At 46.2% G+C, this 21,241-nt stretch overlaps 2 protein-coding genes across 5 annotated transcripts in view; both read left to right on the top strand.

Moving 5' to 3' along the window:
- The window catches only part of LOC146576835 (serine/threonine-protein kinase WNK4-like), a 25,401-nt gene extending 13,506 nt beyond the window's left edge, over positions 1-11,895 (top strand). For 2 of the 3 annotated variants that reach the window (XM_085272372.1, XM_085272371.1), the window contains exons 16-24: positions 165-275; positions 1,064-1,614; positions 3,332-3,374; positions 3,454-3,551; positions 3,700-3,748; positions 4,672-5,119; positions 7,548-7,738; positions 7,871-7,965; positions 11,049-11,895. In XM_085272372.1, the coding sequence (XP_085128498.1) occupies positions 165-275; positions 1,064-1,614; positions 3,332-3,374; positions 3,454-3,551; positions 3,700-3,748; positions 4,672-5,119; positions 7,548-7,738; positions 7,871-7,965; positions 11,049-11,051 (1,589 nt within the window). In that variant the 3' untranslated portion in view covers positions 11,052-11,895. The remainder of the gene's footprint in view (positions 1-164; positions 276-1,063; positions 1,615-3,331; positions 3,375-3,453; positions 3,552-3,699; positions 3,749-4,671; positions 5,120-7,547; positions 7,739-7,870; positions 7,966-11,048) is intronic. The other variant, XM_085272373.1, reaches the window with a different exon arrangement.
- A 1,130-nt stretch (positions 11,896-13,025) lies between these two features.
- On the top strand, positions 13,026-15,182 carry LOC146576834 (uncharacterized). 2 transcript variants are annotated; one of them, XM_085272725.1, is made up of 3 exons: positions 13,026-13,124; positions 13,540-13,608; positions 13,736-15,182. In XM_085272725.1, the coding sequence occupies exons 2-3, from the start codon at positions 13,586-13,588 to the stop codon at positions 14,580-14,582; spliced, it is 870 nt and encodes a 289-aa protein (XP_085128851.1). In that variant the 5' UTR covers positions 13,026-13,124; positions 13,540-13,585; the 3' UTR covers positions 14,583-15,182. The 2 variants fall into 2 exon arrangements, with proteins under 2 accessions (XP_085128851.1, XP_085128850.1); XM_085272724.1 differs by lacking the exon at positions 13,026-13,124 and having other exon boundaries at positions 13,389-13,608.
- The last annotated feature ends 6,059 nt before the right edge of the window (positions 15,183-21,241 follow it).

The raw sequence follows: 21,241 nt of genomic DNA, 5'->3' as shown, positions 1-21,241 counted from the left end.
AAAAAGGGACCGATAGAAGTGTGGGAGGGGGGTGACGATGGGAAGAAGAACGGGAGACGGATTATTAGGGAAAACATGAAGAATATGAAGTAAACGCTGCTGTAACTCTCATCGCTTAATGTTCACTGACCCCACCCTAATCCACAAATCTGTTTCACGATCAGATATCGACAGTGTTGAACCCCCTCCTTTAAAAGGAGCCGACTTCTCCATTGACCCTGAAGCCACGCCCCCTGTCAGATCGCTGAGGTCACAGTCTTTTCACACGTCTTCAGGTAGGTGTGCACGTTATCAGATCATTCATTCACAAAAATGCTTCATTGTGACTTTAAGGCATTTTTGTGGCTATGCAGTGTTTCCTTCCAGTGGTTAAAGGAGTCCCTCAGGGAAGTGTCCAGGGCCTTCTGAACACTGTTCATTTAGATGTTACCTGATTGAATCATCATGTTTTCTGTTTTTAATTAAGTTGAATGCTTCTTCTGGAAAATGGGAAAAAATTATGTTTTAGTTCATAGTTACTTAATCGCACATCTGCTCGATAATGTGCTTAAAAATAAAAATAATAAAGCTGTACAAGAAAAACATTATTACCTGATCCCTACACACATTTAGCTAAAATAGCAGATGGCACATTAGTAACTCACCACACTGACAGAGGCCCTCTGGTTGTGTTTCGTGGGGTTCCTCAGGGAAATGTTTTAGAGCCTCTGAACTTTCAAACAAGCCTTTAAAACATTTAGAAATGTGTCTGAGTCAGAGGGAAATCTGCTGTGTGTCTCTGAGGGGAGAACACGAGCATTACTACAAGTTCAGACCTTAACTTACCAAAGAAACTTTCCAGGTTGCTTTGAAGGTGTCTGGAAATGTTTCTTCTTCTTTTGATGGTGTTGGTTCACTGTTGGTGCTATGCTAGGCTGAGTGCATCCACACCCCAGCACAGAACATGAAAGTATTAAAAAGTTTACTTGACTAAAACCAGCATCACCAGTCTGCGTGGACTGGGTTGGACTGGGTTGGACTGGGCTGCGTAGCTAATGCTCCTTCTGTTTCTCTCTCTTTCCAGCTTCCTCATATCAGCCCCTCAGTCACCCCCACCTGGACTCCTCTGCACCACAGCCCTCTCCTGGTCCCCATTATCACTTCCCAACTCACCCCTACTACACCTACAATGCTTCCCTCCCCACCCAGAGCCCCGCCCCCAGTCTCCACAGAGTCCAGAGTACCCCTTCGCTCCACACCCCCTCCTCCTCTTCCTCAGCTCCTCTTCCTCAGTGGGCTTCACCTGAGCAGTCTCTCTTCTCTCTGGCCAACGTGCTCTCTCTGGCTATGAGTGTAGCCCAGACCTTCATGCCCCCACCTGGAGCCCCAAACCAGGGCTTTCAACCCCGCCCCCCATTTACCACCCCCCAGGCCACACAGTCCCCTCCACTATCTCCATCCTTTGGACCCCAGCTCCACCATCCAAGTCACACACCATTTTCCCCTCCTTTCTTCCCTCCACCAGCCTATCCCCTACCCACACCACAGACGAGCTCTGCCTCAGACAGCCAGCAGGTGGTGGCACCGCCCAGTCGGATCCCAGACTCACCTCAGATAGAGAGGGAGCAAGGACAGGTGAGTAGTGAAACAAGACTTTACCTGAGTACCAGAGTACCTAAAGTCCAGACATTGTGTACTTCCAGCGTTAAGCTTAACAACCGATATATGGAGTTTTAATCTGATGTAAAATATATAGAAGTCCATTACTGTATATAGTAACTGTTAAGTCTAATATACCCTAGTAGTCTATAGTACTTCTTCCTTTGGGAACCATCTGTGCAGTTCTGTTGAAGAAAGATGTTGACTATATTTAATTATTCTTGTAAAATAATTGATTTCTGGGCATTTTTTTCACACTGCATCAAATTAAAGTTGATTACATCGATTAAGCATCATGAGGTGGAGGGTGGGGGGTGGTTCCCTATTTATTTATTTTTTTGCTGGGAGTTTTAGAGGCCTATTAATTAGGTTGCTTACTCTTTAAAATACCAGAATAGGGAGGATGGAGCAGGTTTAAGTTTATTAGATTCATCAGTTTTGCTGAACTATGAAATGTTTTGGGTGCAGTGTGTTTTTTACATACAGGTATAACAGAATAGCTTTAGTGTTTTTTGTTTTTAACTTGAGTATGAACTTATACAAAAAGCAGCAAGATATTAAAAAACAGTTTTATTGATTAAAAACACGCTATATCGGATTTATATCAGTATCGGCCAATATCCAAATTTATGATATCGGTATCGGACATAAAAAAGTGGTATCGTGCCATCTCTAAAGTAGAAGTACAGATTGAACTTCTGTACTTAAAGTAAAAACAGTACCGGCTCAGAAATGTGCTCAGAGTAGGAGGACGTTTTTTATGCAAAGCTAACTGAACCCTGTGTTATATTATATGTTAAAATAAAATAATATTAGTACGTGGGAATGAAAACTTTCAGTCTAATTATTGTTATAGTGAACGTACTCAGCTTGAATCAGTTAAGTAGAACATGAGCAGAGAAAGAGAAGGAGAATAGAAATCTTTATTTTCTGTTGCCTCGATTTGTGGACTTTGTGTCTAAACAGGAAAATGAGTCTGGAAGAGGTTAAAGAAACCTCAGGTTCAGCAGGTGGGGAAAGTAAAATCAGCTGTAGTGTCTCAGTGTGGGGAAAGAATCAAACTCGCAATCATTTCTACAGAGAGCTTCAGCAGATGTTCTTCAGCTGCTCTCTGTGGATTTACAAACCTGAATCCATCCAGATGTCTCACAGCTATCAAGGCTGATTTCATCCTCTGCACTGACAGCACACTGTTTATGTTAACTTCATGTTAGACAGCCACTGTGCAGCAGACTCACCTGTTCATCCTGCACTAACCTGCAGCCTTTAAATAACAGTCAGTCTGTTTAGCAGCAGCTTTATGAACAAACATCATGTGACACGTACAGATTTAACAACACTTCCATGTGAGCTTTAAACGAGCATCCTTCCTGTGACTCTAAGCTCTCTGCTTCCTCTCCTCCTTTCTTATCTGTCTCCATCTCTGAGTGAACGTAGCTCTCTGTCTTTTCTGTCCCTGTCAAATAAGCAGCTGGACTTTAGCGGCAGCACACTGTGGGACAAACTGCACACACACAGTTTGTGTGTTTGCTGGTGTTTGTTGAGTTCATAGAAACACTGCAGGTAATCTGTGTTTACTGGTTTCTGAGGCAGTGAGGCAGTAGTGAGGTCAGCAGTCATAAATGTCGACCTGCAGACGAACGATGAATCTGCTGGAACACAAAAACCTGAAACATGCTGTCATTGCTTTCAGTCTCCAGTCCAGCAGAAGCTCAGCTCAGCTCCGCCCCTTCATGGTGAGTACTTATGAGGTCACAAAGTGCCATCAGACCACACTGAACCTGAAACCTGATGTTTTATGTAACTGGTCCTCAGGTTCAGTGACTGCCTCTGCTCCCAGCTTGACCAGTGCTCCCAGTCACAGAGGAGAGCTCCGTCACTCGTCCCCTCCTCAGTCGACTCTGAACAAAAAAGTACGAGACTGTTTCTGTCAGTCAGACGCTTCGTTTAAGACGGGATTTTGTGCTGTTTGATGGTGTTTATGGTTTCATTTTTCATGTGTGAACGACATGCATAACCACAGACATCAGAGTAAAGTAACGTGTTCTTCCTCCTGCCCAGCTCCTCCCGCCTGATTCTCCTTCACCCAGACTGTCGCCCATACACGAAGGTATGAACCACCTCTGTTCAAGAAACAGGCAAATATTCAGACAGCATCATCTGCATACAGAGACACTCGCAGGTCATTATCACTGAAATGATTTCATAATCGTAACAACAACATCACGCTCCGTCTGCATGGGTGTTAAAAATAAAGGATCATTTACTTTGAGCTGCATCCTTTCCACATTATTCCACTGCACATCTGTACTGTGAGCACAGCTGTGTGCTGCCCCCGTGCTTTCAGAGAGGACAAAGTCCAGGGTTTCCGACGATGAACTGAGGGGCTGCACACGATTCGATCTGAAGTCCGAGAATAAAAATATGGAGACGAGCAGACACTTCATCCCACCAAGAATAACTGCACAGATGAAATTACCTGTAAATGCTTCACTCAGGATGATGTTGGTGGTCTTCATCGCTTTCTGATCTTCTACTTACTGCAAACATGAAAGAAAAAAATCCCAGATATGAGCCATAAATACCAATATTTAATGGTCGTACTTGCAGGAACCGAGGGAAACGCGGTTTAGTATCTTTCCACAGACGCCACTGCAGCAAAACTTTTCTTTACACACAGGAGGTTTTACTGCAGTGTTGTTAGCCTCCAGAGGCGAAATCCACAGCAAAGTCCACTTCAGAGTGTTGGGTGGAGGCTTCAAAGGGTTCTAATGTAAATCTGATTTCTAAAGAGCGTAAAAGAGATGTGTCCAGATTCTCTCCTTGTGCTTTGAACGCCACACTAACATGTAGAGGAACTGTGAGATCTGACTGGCTAGTTTAGAGGCGGAGCTTAGACTCTGACCAATAAAATGCTAACGGTTAAAAAGATGCGTTTTAACAGCTTTTTAAATAAAAAAAAAATCATCCATACCGGCACACCTGATGAGTCTTGAGCTGCCTTTCACTCTTCTTCTTCTCTCATTTCTGCAGCGGAGAAACCTTCTGCTTTCACCGTTGGTCGTTTCCAGGTCACGCCCTCTAAACATGGTCAGGCTGCCACCCAGCGGGAGCAACGGTCCATCAGTCAGGCCACGCCCACTGCTCACTCCCCGCCTCCTCCCAGGAAGAACCAATCAGAGAGTGACACGGAAAGCAGCACAGAAAGCAGCGGATCAGAGAGCAGCATCAGCACAGTGACCCTCGCCCCAGTTATTAACAAGAACGCCAACCCGGGAGGTCAGGAGGAGAGAAGCAGCAGAGAGGAGGAGGGCACCCAGAAAAGGAGGGAGGAGGAGGAGAGGAAGAGGAGAGGAGGCCGCAGGCTGAACGTCAGTCTGTGGGAGGGGACAGCACGGAGTCGCTCTGCGACCTACAGCTCTGACGATTCTGACAGAGAGAATGGAGAGATGTGGGAGGAGCTACAGCAACTACGAGAAAGGTGATTGGTAAATCTTCTTTTAATGAATGAATGAATTTGTTTTTCATTTGTGGTTCATGATTCTGCTGATCTGGATGTTTAGTCATTGAAACATGAACGAGTCGATAAGTACTCCTTACTTTTATTTACCAACATACAAACACACCGCAGTGTTTCTGGTTCTCCATGGTTACCATTTATCCATCCATCCATCTTCATCCGCTTTATCCGGGGCCGGGTCGCGGGGGCAGCAGCCTAAGCAAAGAGGCCCAGACCTCCCTCTCCCCAGCCACCTCCTCCAGCTTATCCGGGGGAACACCAAGGCGTTCCCAGGCCAGCCGAGAGATATAATCTCTCCAGCGTGTCCTGGGTCTGCCCCGGGGCCTCCTCCCGGTGGGACATGCCCCGAACACCTCACCCAGGAGGCGCCCAGGGGGCATCCTTGTCAGATGCCCGAACCACCTCAGCTGGCTCCTTTCGATGTGGAGCAGCAGCGGCTCTACTCTGAGCCCCTCCCAGATGGCCGAACTTCTCACCCTATCTCTAAGGGAGAGGCCAGCCACCCTTCGGAGGAAGCTCATTTCTGCCGCTTGTATCCGCGATCTCGTTCTTTCGGTCACTACCCACAGCTCGTGGCCATAGGTGAGGGTAGGGACGTAGATCGACCGGTAAATTGAGAGCTTCGCTTTTACACTCAGCTCCTTCTTCACCACGACGGACCGGTGCAGCGTCTGCATTACTGCAGCTGCAGCCCCAATCCGTCTGTCGATCTCCGGCTCCCTTCTCCCATCACTCGCAAACAAGACCCCGAGATACTTGAACTCCTCCACTTGGGGCAGGAACTCATCCCCGACCCGGAGTGGGCACTCCACCCTTTTCCGGCTGAGAACCATGGCCTCAGATTTGGAGGTGCTGATCCTCATTCCCGCTGCTTCACACTCGGCTGCGAACCGTTCCAGTGCGAGCTGGAGGCCCTCACCCGATGAAGCCAACAGAACCACATCATCTGCAAAAATCAGAGATGAGATTCTGAGGCCACCAAAGCGAAAGCCCTCCGCCACTTGGCTGCGCCTAGAAATCCTGTCCATAAAAATTATGAACAGAATCGGAGACAAAGGGCAGCCCTGGCGGAGCCCATCACCCACCGGGAACGAGTCCGACTTATTGCCGGCAATGCGAACCAAGCTCTTGCAACGGTTGTATAGGGATCGAATGGCCCGTAGCAATGGGCCAGACACCCCATACTCCCGCAACACCTCCCACAGGACACCCCGAGGGACACGGTCGAATGCCTTCTCCAAGTCCGCAAAACACATGTAGACTGGTTGGGCAAACTCCCATGCACCCTCAAGTATCCTCGAGAGGATAAAGAGCTGGTCCAGTGTTCCGCGACCAGGACGAAAACCACATTGTTCCTCCTGTATCCGAGGTTCGACTAGCGGACGAACTCTCCTTTCCAGCACCCTGGCATAGACTTTCCCAGGGAGGCTGAGGAGTGTGATCCCCCTGTAGTTGGAACACACCCTCCGGTCCCCCTTCTTAAAGATGGGGACCACCACCCAGGTCTGCCAGTCCACAGGTACTGCCCCTGATCTCCACGCAACATTGCAGAGGCGTGTCAACAAGGACAGCCCTACAACGTCCAGAGCCTTCAGGAACTCGGGGCGGACCTCATCCACACCAGGGGCTCTGCCACCAAAGAGTTGTTTAACTGCCTCAGTGACCTCGCCCCCGGAAATTGGCGGGTTATTCCCCTCATCCCCAGACTCTGCTTTTCCCCTCATCCCCAGACTCTGCTTCCTCCTCGGAAGACGTGTCAGATTAAGGAGGTCCTCGAAGTATTCCTTCCACCGCCTGACTATTTTCTCAGTCGACGTAAGCAGCGCTCCGCCAGCACTATACACAGTGCAGGTAGAGCACCGCTTTCCCCTCCTGAGACGCCTGACGGTTTGCCAGAATCTCTTCGAGGCGGTCCGAAAGTCTTTTTCCATGGCCTCTCCGAACTCCTCCCACACCCGAGTTTTTGCTTCAGCCACTGCCCGAGCCGCATTCTGCTTGGCCTGTCGATACCTGTCGGCTGCCTCCGGAGTCCCACAGGCTAACCAAGCCTGATAGGACTCCTTCTTCAGCCTGGTGGCTCCCTTCACCTCTGGGGTTACCATTTATTCCATTATTATTATTATTCCATCACTACAAATGCAGTGACGTTACTTGGCCAGCAGGTGTCACCATCCTTCATACGGTGACTCATATTTCAACATTGAAACTTAAAAGTGAGTCAGAAAGGGCTCTTTCCGGTTGACTCGTTGCTACATGGACGTCGTTCGCCAGGTTCAGTGTTACAGAAAGAAATAAGACAAATGGTGTCCAGTCTGTCTCCAACACACATCTGCTTTATCGTTCTTTATGTCTCCTGAGTCCTTTTCTAACTCCTCCTTCTTTCTCCCAGACACCTGATGGAGGTGCAGAACCTGCAGGTCAGTCAGAAGCAAGAGATCGAGGAGCTGTACCGGAGGAAGGGGAAAGTCCTGCCCCCTGGAATCGTTCCTCCCGCCGCCATGTTGAACAGCCGGCAGCGGCGCCTCTCCATGTCTGGAAACAATCCCTCCTCTCGCAGGCTGGATATGCTGCCCCCTGCAGGTGGGAGGACTCCTGGCAGCCTGCAGAATAACAGACTAATGGAAGTCATTTAATACTGAATCATCTGTGTGTGTGTGTGTGTGTGTGTGTGTGTGTGTGTGTGTGTGTGTGTGTGTGTGTGTGTGTGTGTAGGTATCATGAGGAGAACCTCGATCAGCAGCAGCAGCAGTGGATCTCAGGAGAGAGCAGGGAAAGGCGTGACCTTTGCCCCCGAGCACGGCGGCATGGTGAGTGTTTGAGACAGTCAGGAAGAGTTCAGTAAATCTGGACTTTAGTTTTTAGTCTTTAAAACTTTACCATCAGGCTCAAGTCACATCTGGAGCTTCGTGTCTTATTTTCACTCTCATGAAGTCGGTTATGAGCAGCTGACTGTTGTCCTTACGTAACACTTTGTTCCCACACACACATTCATACAAACACCTCTAACCTGACTGTATCACTCTGACGGATTCATCGGCGCAACTTGGTTCAGTATCTTTCCACGTCCTGAGCCACAGACGCCACTGCAGCAAAACACTTCTTTACACACAGGAAGTTTTACTGCAGTGTTGTTAGCCTCCAGAGGCGAAATCCACAGACCAGCAGAGTCCACTTCAGAGTGTTGGGTGGAGGCTTCAACGTAAATCTGATTCCTGAAGAACGTAAAAGAGATGTGTCCAGATTCTCTCCTTGTGCTTTGAACGCCACACTAACATGTAGAGGAACTGTGAGCTCTGACTGGCTGGTTTAGAGGCGGAGCTTAGACTCTGAACAATAAAATGCTAACAGTTAAAAAGACGCGTTTTAACAGCTTTTCTTAAAAATAATCATCATCCATACCGGCTTACCTGATGAGTGTTCATCAGCAGGAAGAAGAGAAAATATCACAGAAGAAGAGCAAACGCAGAGAAGGATCACATGGTGTCTGAAGGACCAATCAGAGTGAATGTGGTCATCTTTGTCCGCATTAACGATGGTTCTGTTTATGTGGACGGCGTGTTTTCAGTGAGAAACGTTTCCTTTTTTTTTTTTTTTTTTTTTGCGCCTGTCCCATTTGGTTCTTTAGCCGTCAGAATTGTTGTCTGAAGACCAACAAGGATACCCAATGGATTTACTTTGCCAAATGGATCATCGTGGCATTGCCGTATTGGTCCATTTGGTCGATCTTTGTTTTTATTATTTATTATATTTTATTTTCAGATGTTACAGACGGGACAGACATGAGTGAGAGATAGGAAAGGGAGAAAGAAAGAGGAAGGAAAGGAAAAACAGAAGGGGAGAGGGACAGTGAGAAAGGGGGGGAGAAAAAAAATAAAAATCTCCTGGATCACCTGTTGAGAGAAGAATAGAAAACAAGCAGAAAAAGACAAAAAAAAAAGAAACAAAGCAACATACTAAACACAACACCATCGCATTAATCTAGCTAAGTGTAAACAGCAGTAAATACTAAATATTCAATGTTGTTGTGCAGCACGCAGGACAGATGTGCTTCGAAGTAGCAGCCAAGAAAGGTGTAATTTGGGTCTACGAGCAGTGAACACCTGTGTGCACACCTGTGTGGATCAGCATGCTTGTATTCCAAAGGTTTCTCCATGTAACGATCTGCTAGGGAGTGTGGGGGGGGCCACAGCCCCGTCCTCCAGGGCATGAAGCAGGTATGGAGGAGATCAAAACTCCAGACATCCAGAGGCCCCCAGAACACAAGAGACCAAGGAAGACCAACAGAGGGGCAGCCGCGCCACTGTCCCAGTAAGAGCTGAGGAGAGTCCCAGATGAGGGCTCACTCAGCAGCCGCGGAGCAGAAGCCAGGGGGAGTTGCAGTGACGCACCCGTGAGCTCCGCCAGCCGCCAGCCGTGCCTGAGTGACCGAGCCCCAGGCCGAGAGGCCGGGGGCACCCCACCCCCGAAGGGGCCCGAGCGAGCCCCAGGCTCCAGGCCCCGATAAGCGGCCGCCAAGGAGTGAGCCGGTGTGTACCTGGACGCCCACCCCCAGACACAAAGAACCACCAACACACCGACACCTGAGGGAGTCCGCCACCGGCAGGGGAAGTGGTGGTGGGTGGAGATAGGCCTCCAAACCTTGGAGGGCCTGAGATGTCCCCAGAGAGGTGGCGTCTGATACCCAACCTGACATATAGACACAGACATACAGGCACACACAGACACAAACATCCATTCCCACCCTCATGCTCTCATATGCACTCACTCCACACTCAACCAACGTGGAGACAGACATAAAGAGACGCTGTACACACGATCACACTCCCCAAGCGTACTCTACAAACCGGGTCAAGGTACCCTTGTCCCTGGAGGGGGGAACTGCACCCAGACCCAGGTGGTGTTTCCCTTTTCCCTGCGGTGGGGAGAGGCAGACCACCCCGACTCCGCAGCAGCAGGGAGGCCCCACACTCCAGACCGCAGTCGGACGGCCAACTCCTCCTAGCCCCCCCGCTCCAGCAGGTCACAGAGAATGGGGGTGGGAGAAGACTCCAAACCTCCCTCCACCCGCTCATTGTAGTGTTGATGCATGTGTGTTCTAAGGTGCATTTAAAACCCAGGAGGGCATGGAGCTACCTGCCAGAGAGCAGCAGGTAAGCGCATGGTCCCTCCTGCTGGCCCTCAATGTCTACGTGTATTTAACATTGAGAGGTGGGCAACGACGCCAGGGGTGAGGTGTACACCCTGATGGTAATTTGGACTCCGTGATTGTGCCCACCCCCAAGATCCTATATGTATGTGTAATGAGAGTGTGAATAATGTGAATGTCTAAGTTGTGGGATAAAATTGAGGCAGAGGCAGCCAGAAGGGGACAGAGGGGGGAGGGGGGTAGCCTCCTCTGCACCCTGGTGACATACCCCTACTCCAAGGCCCTGCATGTGTGGGTGGTTGTGGTGGAGCGGGAAGAGAGAGGCAGCTGGAGATGGGGAGGGAAGGAAGGGAGGGGCAGGTAACCCCTCCCTGGGGCCAGCTCCCCCGCTGACCCCAGTAGGCACTCCCACACTCCGCGACCCGCCAGGGAAAGGGGGCCCAGGCCCATCCAGACCGGGGCCCAGTGCAGTGAGAAACGTTTCCATCTCTGAACCGAGGAGACAGCCTCCACCTGTCACCATCTCACAGTGCAGCCTTTCTTCAGCTCGTAGCCATTGATCAGTGATCAACACGATTAATGATCAATGATGGTGGAACTGACAGCCTGTTGTTAGTCAGCGGTGCTACTTTCATCGTTATGTAAACATGTCAGTCAGCTGATGATGACAAGGAAACATTTCTCACTGAAAACGTTACGTTCATGACCATCACATTTAACTGACCTTTGACCTTTGTCTTCCAGTGAGTGAGGAGCTGCTGAAGATGAGAAGATGATCACGGTGATGATGAAGAGTAATCCGCAGTGCAATACTTTAATGTCTCGTAGTTTGAAGTGAACCTCTCAGCACTTTAGGAAGAAAGGTTGAACCTCAGAGGTCAAAGGTCATCAGACAACAAGCTGCAGCTGTTCGGCTTCAAAGAGAAGCTGAGGGTCAAGTGATGAGCTGCGCCCACAAACATGAGATTATAGAATCTGCTGCAAACCTTTTAAACTTTATGAGTTTTGTTGTGATGAGTGTGGAAACTTTTCTGACCTCCACTGCCGCTCGTGTAGTCGAGGACGAGCCGAGGACGGTCTGTGTGTCTGGACGACCATGTGCCTTATCTATCATCATGTAGAGATGAATCCGTGTGAGACGCCGTCTCCGAGATTAAACGCGTGGACACATGAAGAGATGAAATTATGAATTTTAACAGTTTTGTTTTTTTGCTCCAGTTTAGAAAGTTTGTCCAGATTTTCCTCCTCATATTTGTCTTAAATAAAGTTTCCTGTCTGACGATGTGCTGATGTTTTTCTTTTCAAACTGAAAGGTCAGAGTGACGTCGTTACAGTGAAGTAATCAGCTGATTTCCAGCTGTTTGGGTCAGCAGGATTCCTGCATCAGAGATGCTGAGATGAGAAACTCGCTCTGCCTGCTGATCCAGGTTAGAGCAGCTGCAGTGACACCTGGTGGTGGTGGGAGGTCATGACCTCTGTGTCTTGACATGACTCTTATGTCAACCTGAGCTGTGCTTGCAGAGGTGCTATGAACCAAAGACATACAAATTTTTTACTAATGAAGCAGACCCACAGACCTGCAAATCATTTACAGCTGTTCCAAAATAATAAATGATACAATAATAAAAAGGAGCCAGCTGAGGTGGTTCGGGCATCTGACAAGGATGCCCCCTGGGCGCCTCCTGGGTGAGGTGTTCGGGGCATATCCCACCAGGAGGAGGCCCCGGGGCAGACCCAGGACACGCTGGAGAGATTATATCTCTCGGCTGGCCTGGGAACGCCTTGGTGTTCCCCCGATAAGCTGGAGGAGGTGGCTGGGGAGAGGGAGGTCTGGGCTCTTCTGCTTAGGCTGCTGCCCCCGCGACCCGGCCCCGGATAAAGCAGATGAAGAAGATGGATGGATGGAATATAATAATAAAAATGAATAAATACAAAGGTCAGGCTTGAGGGCGACGTCTCACCTTTTTTTATTGCTCCTCATAAAACAGGACATGGAGACGATAGCTGATTGCTTCATGTTTTTTAAAACCTTTTAAAAACAGAAATGAAAAGAAAGAATAAAGATGTAATTCAGTTTTATTTATACAGCATCAAATCACAACAACAGTTGCCTCAAAGTGCTTTATACTATGAGGTAGATCCTACAATAATACATACAGAGAAAAATCCAACAATCATATGACCCCCTATGAGCAGCACTTTGGCGACAGCAGGAAGGAAAAACTCCCTTTTAACAGGAAGAAACCTCCGGCAGAACCAGGCTCAGGGAGGGGCGGGGCCATCTGCTGAGCCAGTGGTTGTTGTAAACAAACTTATAGCAGCATCTGTACATCATGTTTTTAAATCCATAACAGAAGTCTGTATTTCTCACAGCCAAAGCAGAAAACAAAGAACCACATGAAACAGAAATAAGATGGAGCAAACAGGTGTGGGTTCATCAGAACGGTGTGGGCCCAAGGTTGGAGCCACTGACACCTGTGGCTGTGGGAGGGGCTATTAAATGATGGGCAGATGTAACCCATAAGGTCACGTTGGTGTAGAGGCCCGACTTCGTGTTCATGAATGTGACGGCAGCTCTGAGGTCCTGCTGATCTCATCGTGTTAAAACTCTGAGTCATGTTTTTACTTTTGGTATCACATTTGGGGATTCCCCACTCAGTTTTTACTTTCATTTGGTACCTGTCCAGGTACTTTACCATACTTCAGCCAATCAGAGACCTGCAGCATAGTGGCGTGCCTTGACCAAAGGTCTATTCTATTCTATTCTATTCTATTCTATTCTACAGACTGCACAGGGTCAGAGCAGACGTTTTGGAGCAGGTAAGCAGATATTTTGTCTTTCTGAAAAGTTCCTTTGTTAGTTTGTCCACATGATGAGCAGGCTGGTCCATCACTGGACATTCATACATTATGGTGTAAATGTCATCAACATTTTTACCAGCCGTTGAGAGCAGGTGATGCACATGAAGTATGAATACAAACAGCAGCTAGTTGTTGTTGGGATTTTATTGAGGTTTGAATCAGACAAACAAACGACGTCTATGACGCAGCAACGTTCTTCGGTCAGTTTGAGGACACCGGTGTGCAAAGAGTGTTTGTTGCCTAGCAACGAAATTATCTTTAACTGAACTCTGATCATTTTCACTGCAAACTTTTTAAAATACTGAAGATAAACCAAGAGTCTATATTTATTTAGCTGAGATCTGACCAACATGATGTCGATTTTTAACCACAGCAAGCGCCTGAAGGACAACGCTAAAGACAGTCAAGCTTCTGAGGAGATGGACAGAGACGAGGAACTGGAGTAAGTCTGGAAGCAAAGAGTGAAATGAAACGAGGAGATTTTGGCTTTATTTTGTTTCAGGATCCATCTGTGGACAGATTAAATGTTTGTTGTGCTTAAAATGTTTTTTCCATAATTCCTGTTTCAGAAGATTGTTTCAGAGGTTACGCGTATTTAAACACTACAGAGCAGACAGACTGAGCAGCTGTGATGAAAGGCAAAGGCTGACAAAGCTGGCAATGAGAAGCTGCACAGATGAAGTCGTCCTGCAGTGGCTGAGAAAAAACTCAGAGTCTGACGCCTTCAGCAAACTCACAGACGTGTTTGACTTCCTGAAGAAACGCATTGATGAGGAGGAGAAGAAGAACCACAGCGATGATGTTCACATCACCTTTATGGCTCATGGATCAATCGGAGACTTCATGATCCCAGCCAGCTGTTACCTGCCTCTGCCCACCATCACTGACGTGCTCCTGTATTCTCCCTGGAACTGCGTCACTTCTGGTTTAGCGTACGGTATCGCTACAGGAAAACTGAGGCCTCAGCACAGAGTTTTTTACTGTAACGATAAAGAAAGCTGTACAGTTTCTGATGACAAACATCGACCTGTGAACCTGCCAGATCACTGGAACTCACTGAAGAAAGCTGGAGCACAGATGGTCCCAAACATCACGGTTAGCCCTCTTCGAGATGATGATGGAGTGTGGAAACGCTTTGAGTCTCTCTCAGCTAAACACGGCCCACCAGGAAGGAACCGCATCGTCATCCCGTTCATCCTCCCAGGACGGGAATATGAAAGCGTCCCGTTCTCTGTGGTGACCTTGGCTCTGTCCCTGGTGCTCCTCTCCTCCAGGTTTAAAGCCACTCTTCACTTCTCTGGTTGTCTCAGTGATCGCTCTACTGGAGCGAAATTTGACAGGAAGTATCTTCAGGAGCAGTACGCCTGCACCATCGACAACAGCTGGATGAAATGTTCAGCTGAAGCTTTCAGATGATGATACGTGCTGCTTGTGTTAGACATGTTTGTGGACATTTTAGTGTAAAGATGAAGATGAAATGATAAAAGTAATTTTTCTATATTTGAGGCTCAGCTTCATGATGAAGGGACTTGAATCATCATTTAGAAATGTTCCAGCACCAGGTTTAAACTGACGTCTTCATTCAGTGTATCAGAAGCATATTTGGGTTTAAAGTGGTTCAGACACCTGTTCATAATCTGCTAACTTCTGTGGAGGTTATTAATATAAACAGACTCACCTGTTCTCGCTGCTCACAGGTGACGTGATACTGATTTATGTACATCAGGTTACATTGCACTGCGTGTTATACTTGTATAACTATGCATGTGACGAATAGAGAATCTTGAATCTTGTATTATGTAATATTTGGGTCTTTTATTGCTTCATGTGAGGGTTTAAATTCTGTACCAGAACAAAAAGTTCTGAGCCACAGCTTTCTAACTCTGAACCGTCTGTCACGTACCAAACATAGAAGTAACACAAGTCTACAAGTTGTACGTCTGTATTTTCATGCCTGCAGACTTGGTAATTATTTCTGATCTTTTGTTATTGTAAACCATGAAAATGTGAAGATGATGTTGTTTAAATGAAGAAGAACAGGATGAAAACCTGAAGCTGCTCATTAAAAACAATATCGTTTATATAAAATGTGCCTCGATCACTGGAAGAACATGTTGATGGCAGATACATGGAGCTCCACATGTGGCGGCTTTAAGAAATCCCAGCAGTGTTTGAAACAAAGACTCTACAGATCAAACCCATGAAGTTTATAGTAGTTACATGTCAATAAATGCTGAGTGAACAACACACACGTGCATACACACAAAAACAGAGTTGCAATGCCACCAGGAGCAGGTTGTGCTTCAGTATCTTCCTCAAAGACATCTCCACTTGAGGAGTGATAGAGGACTGCAAACCCTACTGACGGCCCGGCCTGAGCCTCGTCTGATGCATTCAGATGTGAAGATGTGGTTACGCATCAGTAAAGAAGCATTATGTAGGAATCATTAAATCAGGTGACTTACAGGAATCGGGATCTGTGTCATGGTCCAAACAGACACGTGACATGAACGTGATAAACTCACACAGCTGCTGTTGCTGAAGGCGTTCCTGTGAATGGTTTGGAAATCACCCCTGTGACTCCAGCAGTGCATGCCGTAGTTTCTCTTTCACTTGGTGACGCTCCAGGTGTTTCCCTCGTGCTACGTCAGACTGAGCCGGCCAATCAGATGAAGGATGCAGTTCATAAAGATCCTCCAAAGCTAGTACGATGAGGTCTTCTGTTTAGTGGCCTCTCTGACTCTGCATTCTCTAAATCGTTATGATGATGATGATGTCATCATTAAGATGTAATGGCCCTTTCCCATTGGTATCTACTTGGAAAGACTCGGTGCGGTTTTCAGTGTTTTCCATTAGGTCATAGTACCGGGTACCAGGTACTTTTTAGCACCTTCTCGGCCAGGCTTCCAAGCGATCCGAGCAGGTACTAAAATGTGACGTTGTCATACTGCATGAAACCGATTGGCTGGTCAGTAGTGCCACTCGATGAGTCATGAGACCATCTCATTTACAAAAATCAAAACTATGTTCGCTTTGATGTCCACCTTTGTTATCGTTGCATAATAATCACGTCCCGGGACATGTTGCTATGACAACTAGCTCACACACTGGGTTGTAACGGAAAACTAGTCGTGGCCAGTTGATCCAAGTAGCCCCCTAAATAGAAAGGGGGCTTAGTCACTGAGCTCATTCCTGAATGATGGCCTCATCAGTGGACTGAGCTCTACTGTCAGCAGGTTATTGATGTGCTGATGTCAACTTGACGAGCCACAGAAGAGTAACGAATTACAGAATCATGTTTTCATTTCATTCCTAAATTAATTTTTCATCATTTTCACAAATATTAATTATGCACCAATTTTCTGAATGTTGTCCTTGTCAAGAGACGTGGGACAGAGAGAGATCGTCCCCCGGCCACCCCCGTCATCACATTTAGCAGGAAAAAGGTCTAAACATCCAACTTTATGCATTAAAAAGGATCAGAACCAGCAACAGAACCACATCATCCGCGAAAAGCAGAGACCACCCAACTGAAAGCCTTCCACACTTGGCTACACCTAGAAATTCTGTCCATAAAAAGTTATGAACAGAAACGGTGACAAAGGGCAGCCCTGGTAGAGCCCACCCACCGGGAACGCGTTCAACTTATTGCCGGCTGTGCGGACCAAGCTCTTGCAACGGTTGTATAAGGATTGAATGTCCTGTTGCAATGGGCCAGACAGCCCATACTCCTGAAGCACACTGTATCCGATGTTCGACTAATGGACGGACTCTCCTCTCCAGCACCCTGTCATAGACCTTCCCAGGGAGGCGGAGGAGTGTGATTCCCCTGTACTTGGAACACACCCTTCGTAAAGATGGGGACCACCACCCCGGTCTGCTAATACAGAGGTAACGCCCCTGATCTCCACGCAGCATTGTAGAGGCGTGTCAACCAAGAAAGCTCTTCAACATCCAGAGCCTTCAGAAACTCAGGGCAAACCTCATCCACCCCAGGGGCTCTGCCACCAAGGCCTCGTTTAACTGCCTCAGTGACAACAATGTATCAATGAAATCTAATTAAAGTAAAGTTGCATAAACTGAATGAAACATGAGGTTGAGTATGTGACTGAATGCCATGGTCCAGGGTGTTTCCCAGTGTTTTGTGTTTGACTTATGTTTTCTGATTATTGGTACCCCTCAACAAATATAAATACAGATACAAATACCGGCTGCTTTGCACATCTCTACCTTCAACTGATTCGATTTTACATTATTGATCTTGACGTATTGTGACAGCTTGTGTACACTGCATGAGGAGGGTGTTAAAGTGTCTTGTGCTGTAGCGAGGCCAGAAGGATCAGGACATGAGAATGTGCTAACGAGTCCTGTCTCAGTCACTTAACGACAGTGTTGGTCAAGTTACTAGAAAAAAGTAATCAGTAACTAATTACTGATTACTTCCCCAAAAAAGTAATCCCTTTACTTTACTGATTACTTATTTTCAAAAGTAATTAATTACTTAGTTACTTAGTCACTTAGTTACTTTTAAAAACACGATTTACAACCTGAGTAGGTGATAAAGTGATAGATCTTTCAGCCCAATTCTACTTTTTCTGCATAATCCATCATACAAAATGTAATCAAATGGAAAAGTCTCTTTTTAAAACTTGTTTTATTAGTTTTAATCTTTTAACTTTATGCATCAAACAAAAATGTAATTATCTGCAACATTCTCTGACTGGAAGAAATTAGTTTAATATTTAAACCTATTTTCTGCACATTCCAGCACATAAAATAAAATATTTTTTGTGTTTACACTCAGTCTTTCAAATAGATGCAAGTAAAACACAGCAGAAAATAAATAAAGTCAAAGACTCAGCGGTCCTGTTGCTCTATTTTCACCTGTAAAGCAGGAGTGGGGTAGGCGGAGGTTTACCCTGGTGCAGGTGTGCCGCGGTCAGTGGAAGAATCCGTGAGTTTCTCTGTGAGTTTCCCATTACGTCGTAGCTACTCGGTGCTTGTTGGAAGTTTAGGGGTTTTTTTCGCTGTAAAAAGAAGTTTTCTTCCCACGCACAGCGGACACTAATGTTTTTGTCACTTTTTATGGAATCAAACTCAAAGTAAGGTCAGTACTTCCACGCTTTAAACGCTGCACGCTCATACTCTCTCTGCACTCGATATATGATCCATTGTTGATCTGCACACAGCTGTTGTCACAAACGTCGCACTCGCTTACGTCACTGTCGTGAGACATTCTCGCAAAAAATCACTGTTTTAGTAACGCAGTAATGCAGCGTTCCTACGGGAAAGTAACGGTAATCTAATGACCGTTTTTGCAATAGTAATCCCTTACTGTACTCGTTACTTGAAAAAAGTAATCAGATTACAGTAACGCGTAATCGGATTACAGTAACGCTACTGCCCATCTCTGCTTAACGATGATGGGGGGGGGGGCTGATTCAACACACGAATGGCCCGAGGATAAAAACTCCTCTTGAGCCTCTCTGTTCTTGTTCGGATGGTGTGGAACCTTCTGCCTGATCTCAGAAGCTGGAACAGCGCGTTGCTGGGATGGGACGGGTCCTTCAAAATCGGAGTGCTCTAGTCCAGCATCTCCTGACGTAAATGTCCTGTAGGGACGGGAGAGCAGTCCTGCGGCAGCGTTTTGCCGTACGGATCACTCTCTGAAGAGCTTTTTTATTCTTGACACAGCTGTTCCCATACCAGGATGTGATGTTCTGTGTGAGGATGCTCTCCACAGCGCCTGCATAGAAAGTCCTGAGGATCACTGGAGAGACCCTGAACTTCCTATATAGCATGATCAATTGTATCAAACGCCTTTTTACAGTCTATAAAAACTAGAGATGGACCGATCCGATATTACGTATCGGTATCGGTCCGATACTGACCTAAATTACTGGATCGGATATCGGAGAAAAATAAAAAATGTAATCCGATCCATTAAATATCACGAAAGCACCTCACAAAACTTGCAACACGCTGTAACTCACCTCAGAACGTTAGCACGTCGGAGCAGTATGCATCACGTGATAGAGCGGCTGTGGCATGCGGGACCTGTCGGTGGTCTGGATAGCATGTGGAGCTTCGCTAGCAACCCGGCATTTCATCTCCGACAAAGTTATCCCCGAGAGAAGTAAAGCAAGTGTGTAAGTCCATCTCTGAATGTTTGTAAAGCATTCCTGCGTTAAGCTTAACATGCGACTGCCTCTCGCTCTCCGGCTGCTACTTCAATCATGAAACTGCTTAACGATCAGCTGATCGGCTTTTCTGTGCGAGTCCGTGTCTCTTGTTTGTTTTTGGCCCACTTTGCACCAGAAAGAGGAAACCAGCGGCTGAACAACAGCAGCACGTTTAAGCTTGATCAGCTGTTGTTAGAATGTATTTAATATTACTTTCTACTCGAGGATCTTTTTCTACGTAGCTGACGCTGGTAACTGTGCAGGGGCGGATCTAGCAAAGTTTAGCCAGGGGGGCCGATAAGGCATGAACAGGGAAAAGGGGGCACAAAGACATACTTTTCTTTCTTATTCTCATTTAAAATGTCGAGCTTTTAATAAATAATTATCTGACACCCAAAGTTTTAATTTGATGTAAAATGAATAGAAGTCAATTACTGTATATAGTGACTATTAAGTCTAATATATATACCCTAGTAAGCTATAGTACTTTTTCCTTTGGGAAGGTACCATCTGTGCAGTCTGCAATTCTGTTGAAGAAAGATGTTGAATCTATTTAATATTTCTTGAAAAATAATTGATTTCTGTGCATTTTTTTCACACTGCATCAAATTAAGGTTGATTACGTCGATTAAGCATCATGAGGTGGAGCGTGAGGGGTGGTTCCCTATTTTTTATTTATTTATTTTTGTTGTTGCTGGGAGTTGGAACCCTATTAGTTAGGTTGCTTAATATTTATGCTAAGTACTCTTTAAAATACCAGAATAGGGAGGATGGTGTAGGTTTAAGTTTATTAGATTGATCAGTATTGCTGAACTATGAAATATTTTTTTGCATACAGGTATAACAGAATAGCTTTAGTGTAGTTGTTGTTTTAAACTTGAGTATGAACTTATACAAAATGCAGCAAGATATTTAAAAAACAGTTTTGTTGATTAAAAAACACTATATCGGATTCATATCGGTATCGGCAGATATCCAAATTTATGATATCGGTATCGGTATCGGACATAAAAAAGTGGTATCGTGCCATCTCTAATAAAAACACCAACAGTACATTCCTTGTTATCTATTGCAGTAGATATCCCTTCTAGATATCCCATCACTGCCATCAACGTGGGCCTTTTCGCTCTAAAGCCATATTGGTTATCACATAGGAGATTATGCTTCTCAATATATTTATCAAGTCTATTAACAAATAACTTCTCTAAAATGCGAAAGGTTGCGCTATATATTCTATAGCATTTTTAACTAATATCATGTCAATGCCCAAACAGTCAGTGGACTTTTTATTTTTAAATGTTTTAACAATGTTAATTATTTCTCTATGGCTCACAGCACCAGTAAACGTGGAGGACACTTTCTGATGTTTATTTACATCGTTTTTATTTCTTGACTCTGGAATTTAATTGCTAAATTAAAGCCAACATGTACAAAGAAATCATTAAATTCATTCATGGCATGCTTTAAGCTTTAAGCTGTAATGAAAGAAAGTACTGAAACCATTTTACAAAAAGCCTCCTTGCTCATAAAACACACCTTTGTAATTGGGCGACCGTGGCTCAGGGGGTTGGGAATCGCATCTGTAACTGGAAGGTCACCGGTTCGATCCCTGGGCTCTCTGTCCTGGTCGTTGTGTCCTTGGGCAAGACACTTTACCCTACTTGCCTACTGGTGCTGGCCAAAGGGGCCGATGGCGCGATATGGCAGCCTCGCCTCTGTCAGTCTGCCCCAGGACAGCTGTGGCTACAACTGTAGCTGCCTCCACCAGTGTGTGAATGTGAGAGTGAATGAATAGTGGCATTGTAAAGCGCTTTGGGTGCCTTGAAAAGCGCTATATAAATCCAATCCATCCATTATTACAGTACTGGGTGAGTTACACCAATTAAAGTCCTA

The sequence above is a fragment of the Mchenga conophoros genome, linkage group LG4 (genome assembly GCF_057382185.1).
Source record: "Mchenga conophoros isolate Kocher_MC1m ecotype Shallow Benthic linkage group LG4, M_conophoros_male_GT1.1, whole genome shotgun sequence".
Classification (NCBI taxonomy): domain Eukaryota; kingdom Metazoa; phylum Chordata; class Actinopteri; order Cichliformes; family Cichlidae; genus Mchenga; species Mchenga conophoros.
Note: the sequence above shows the minus strand (reverse complement) of the source record. Positions and strands in the feature narration are given on the sequence as shown.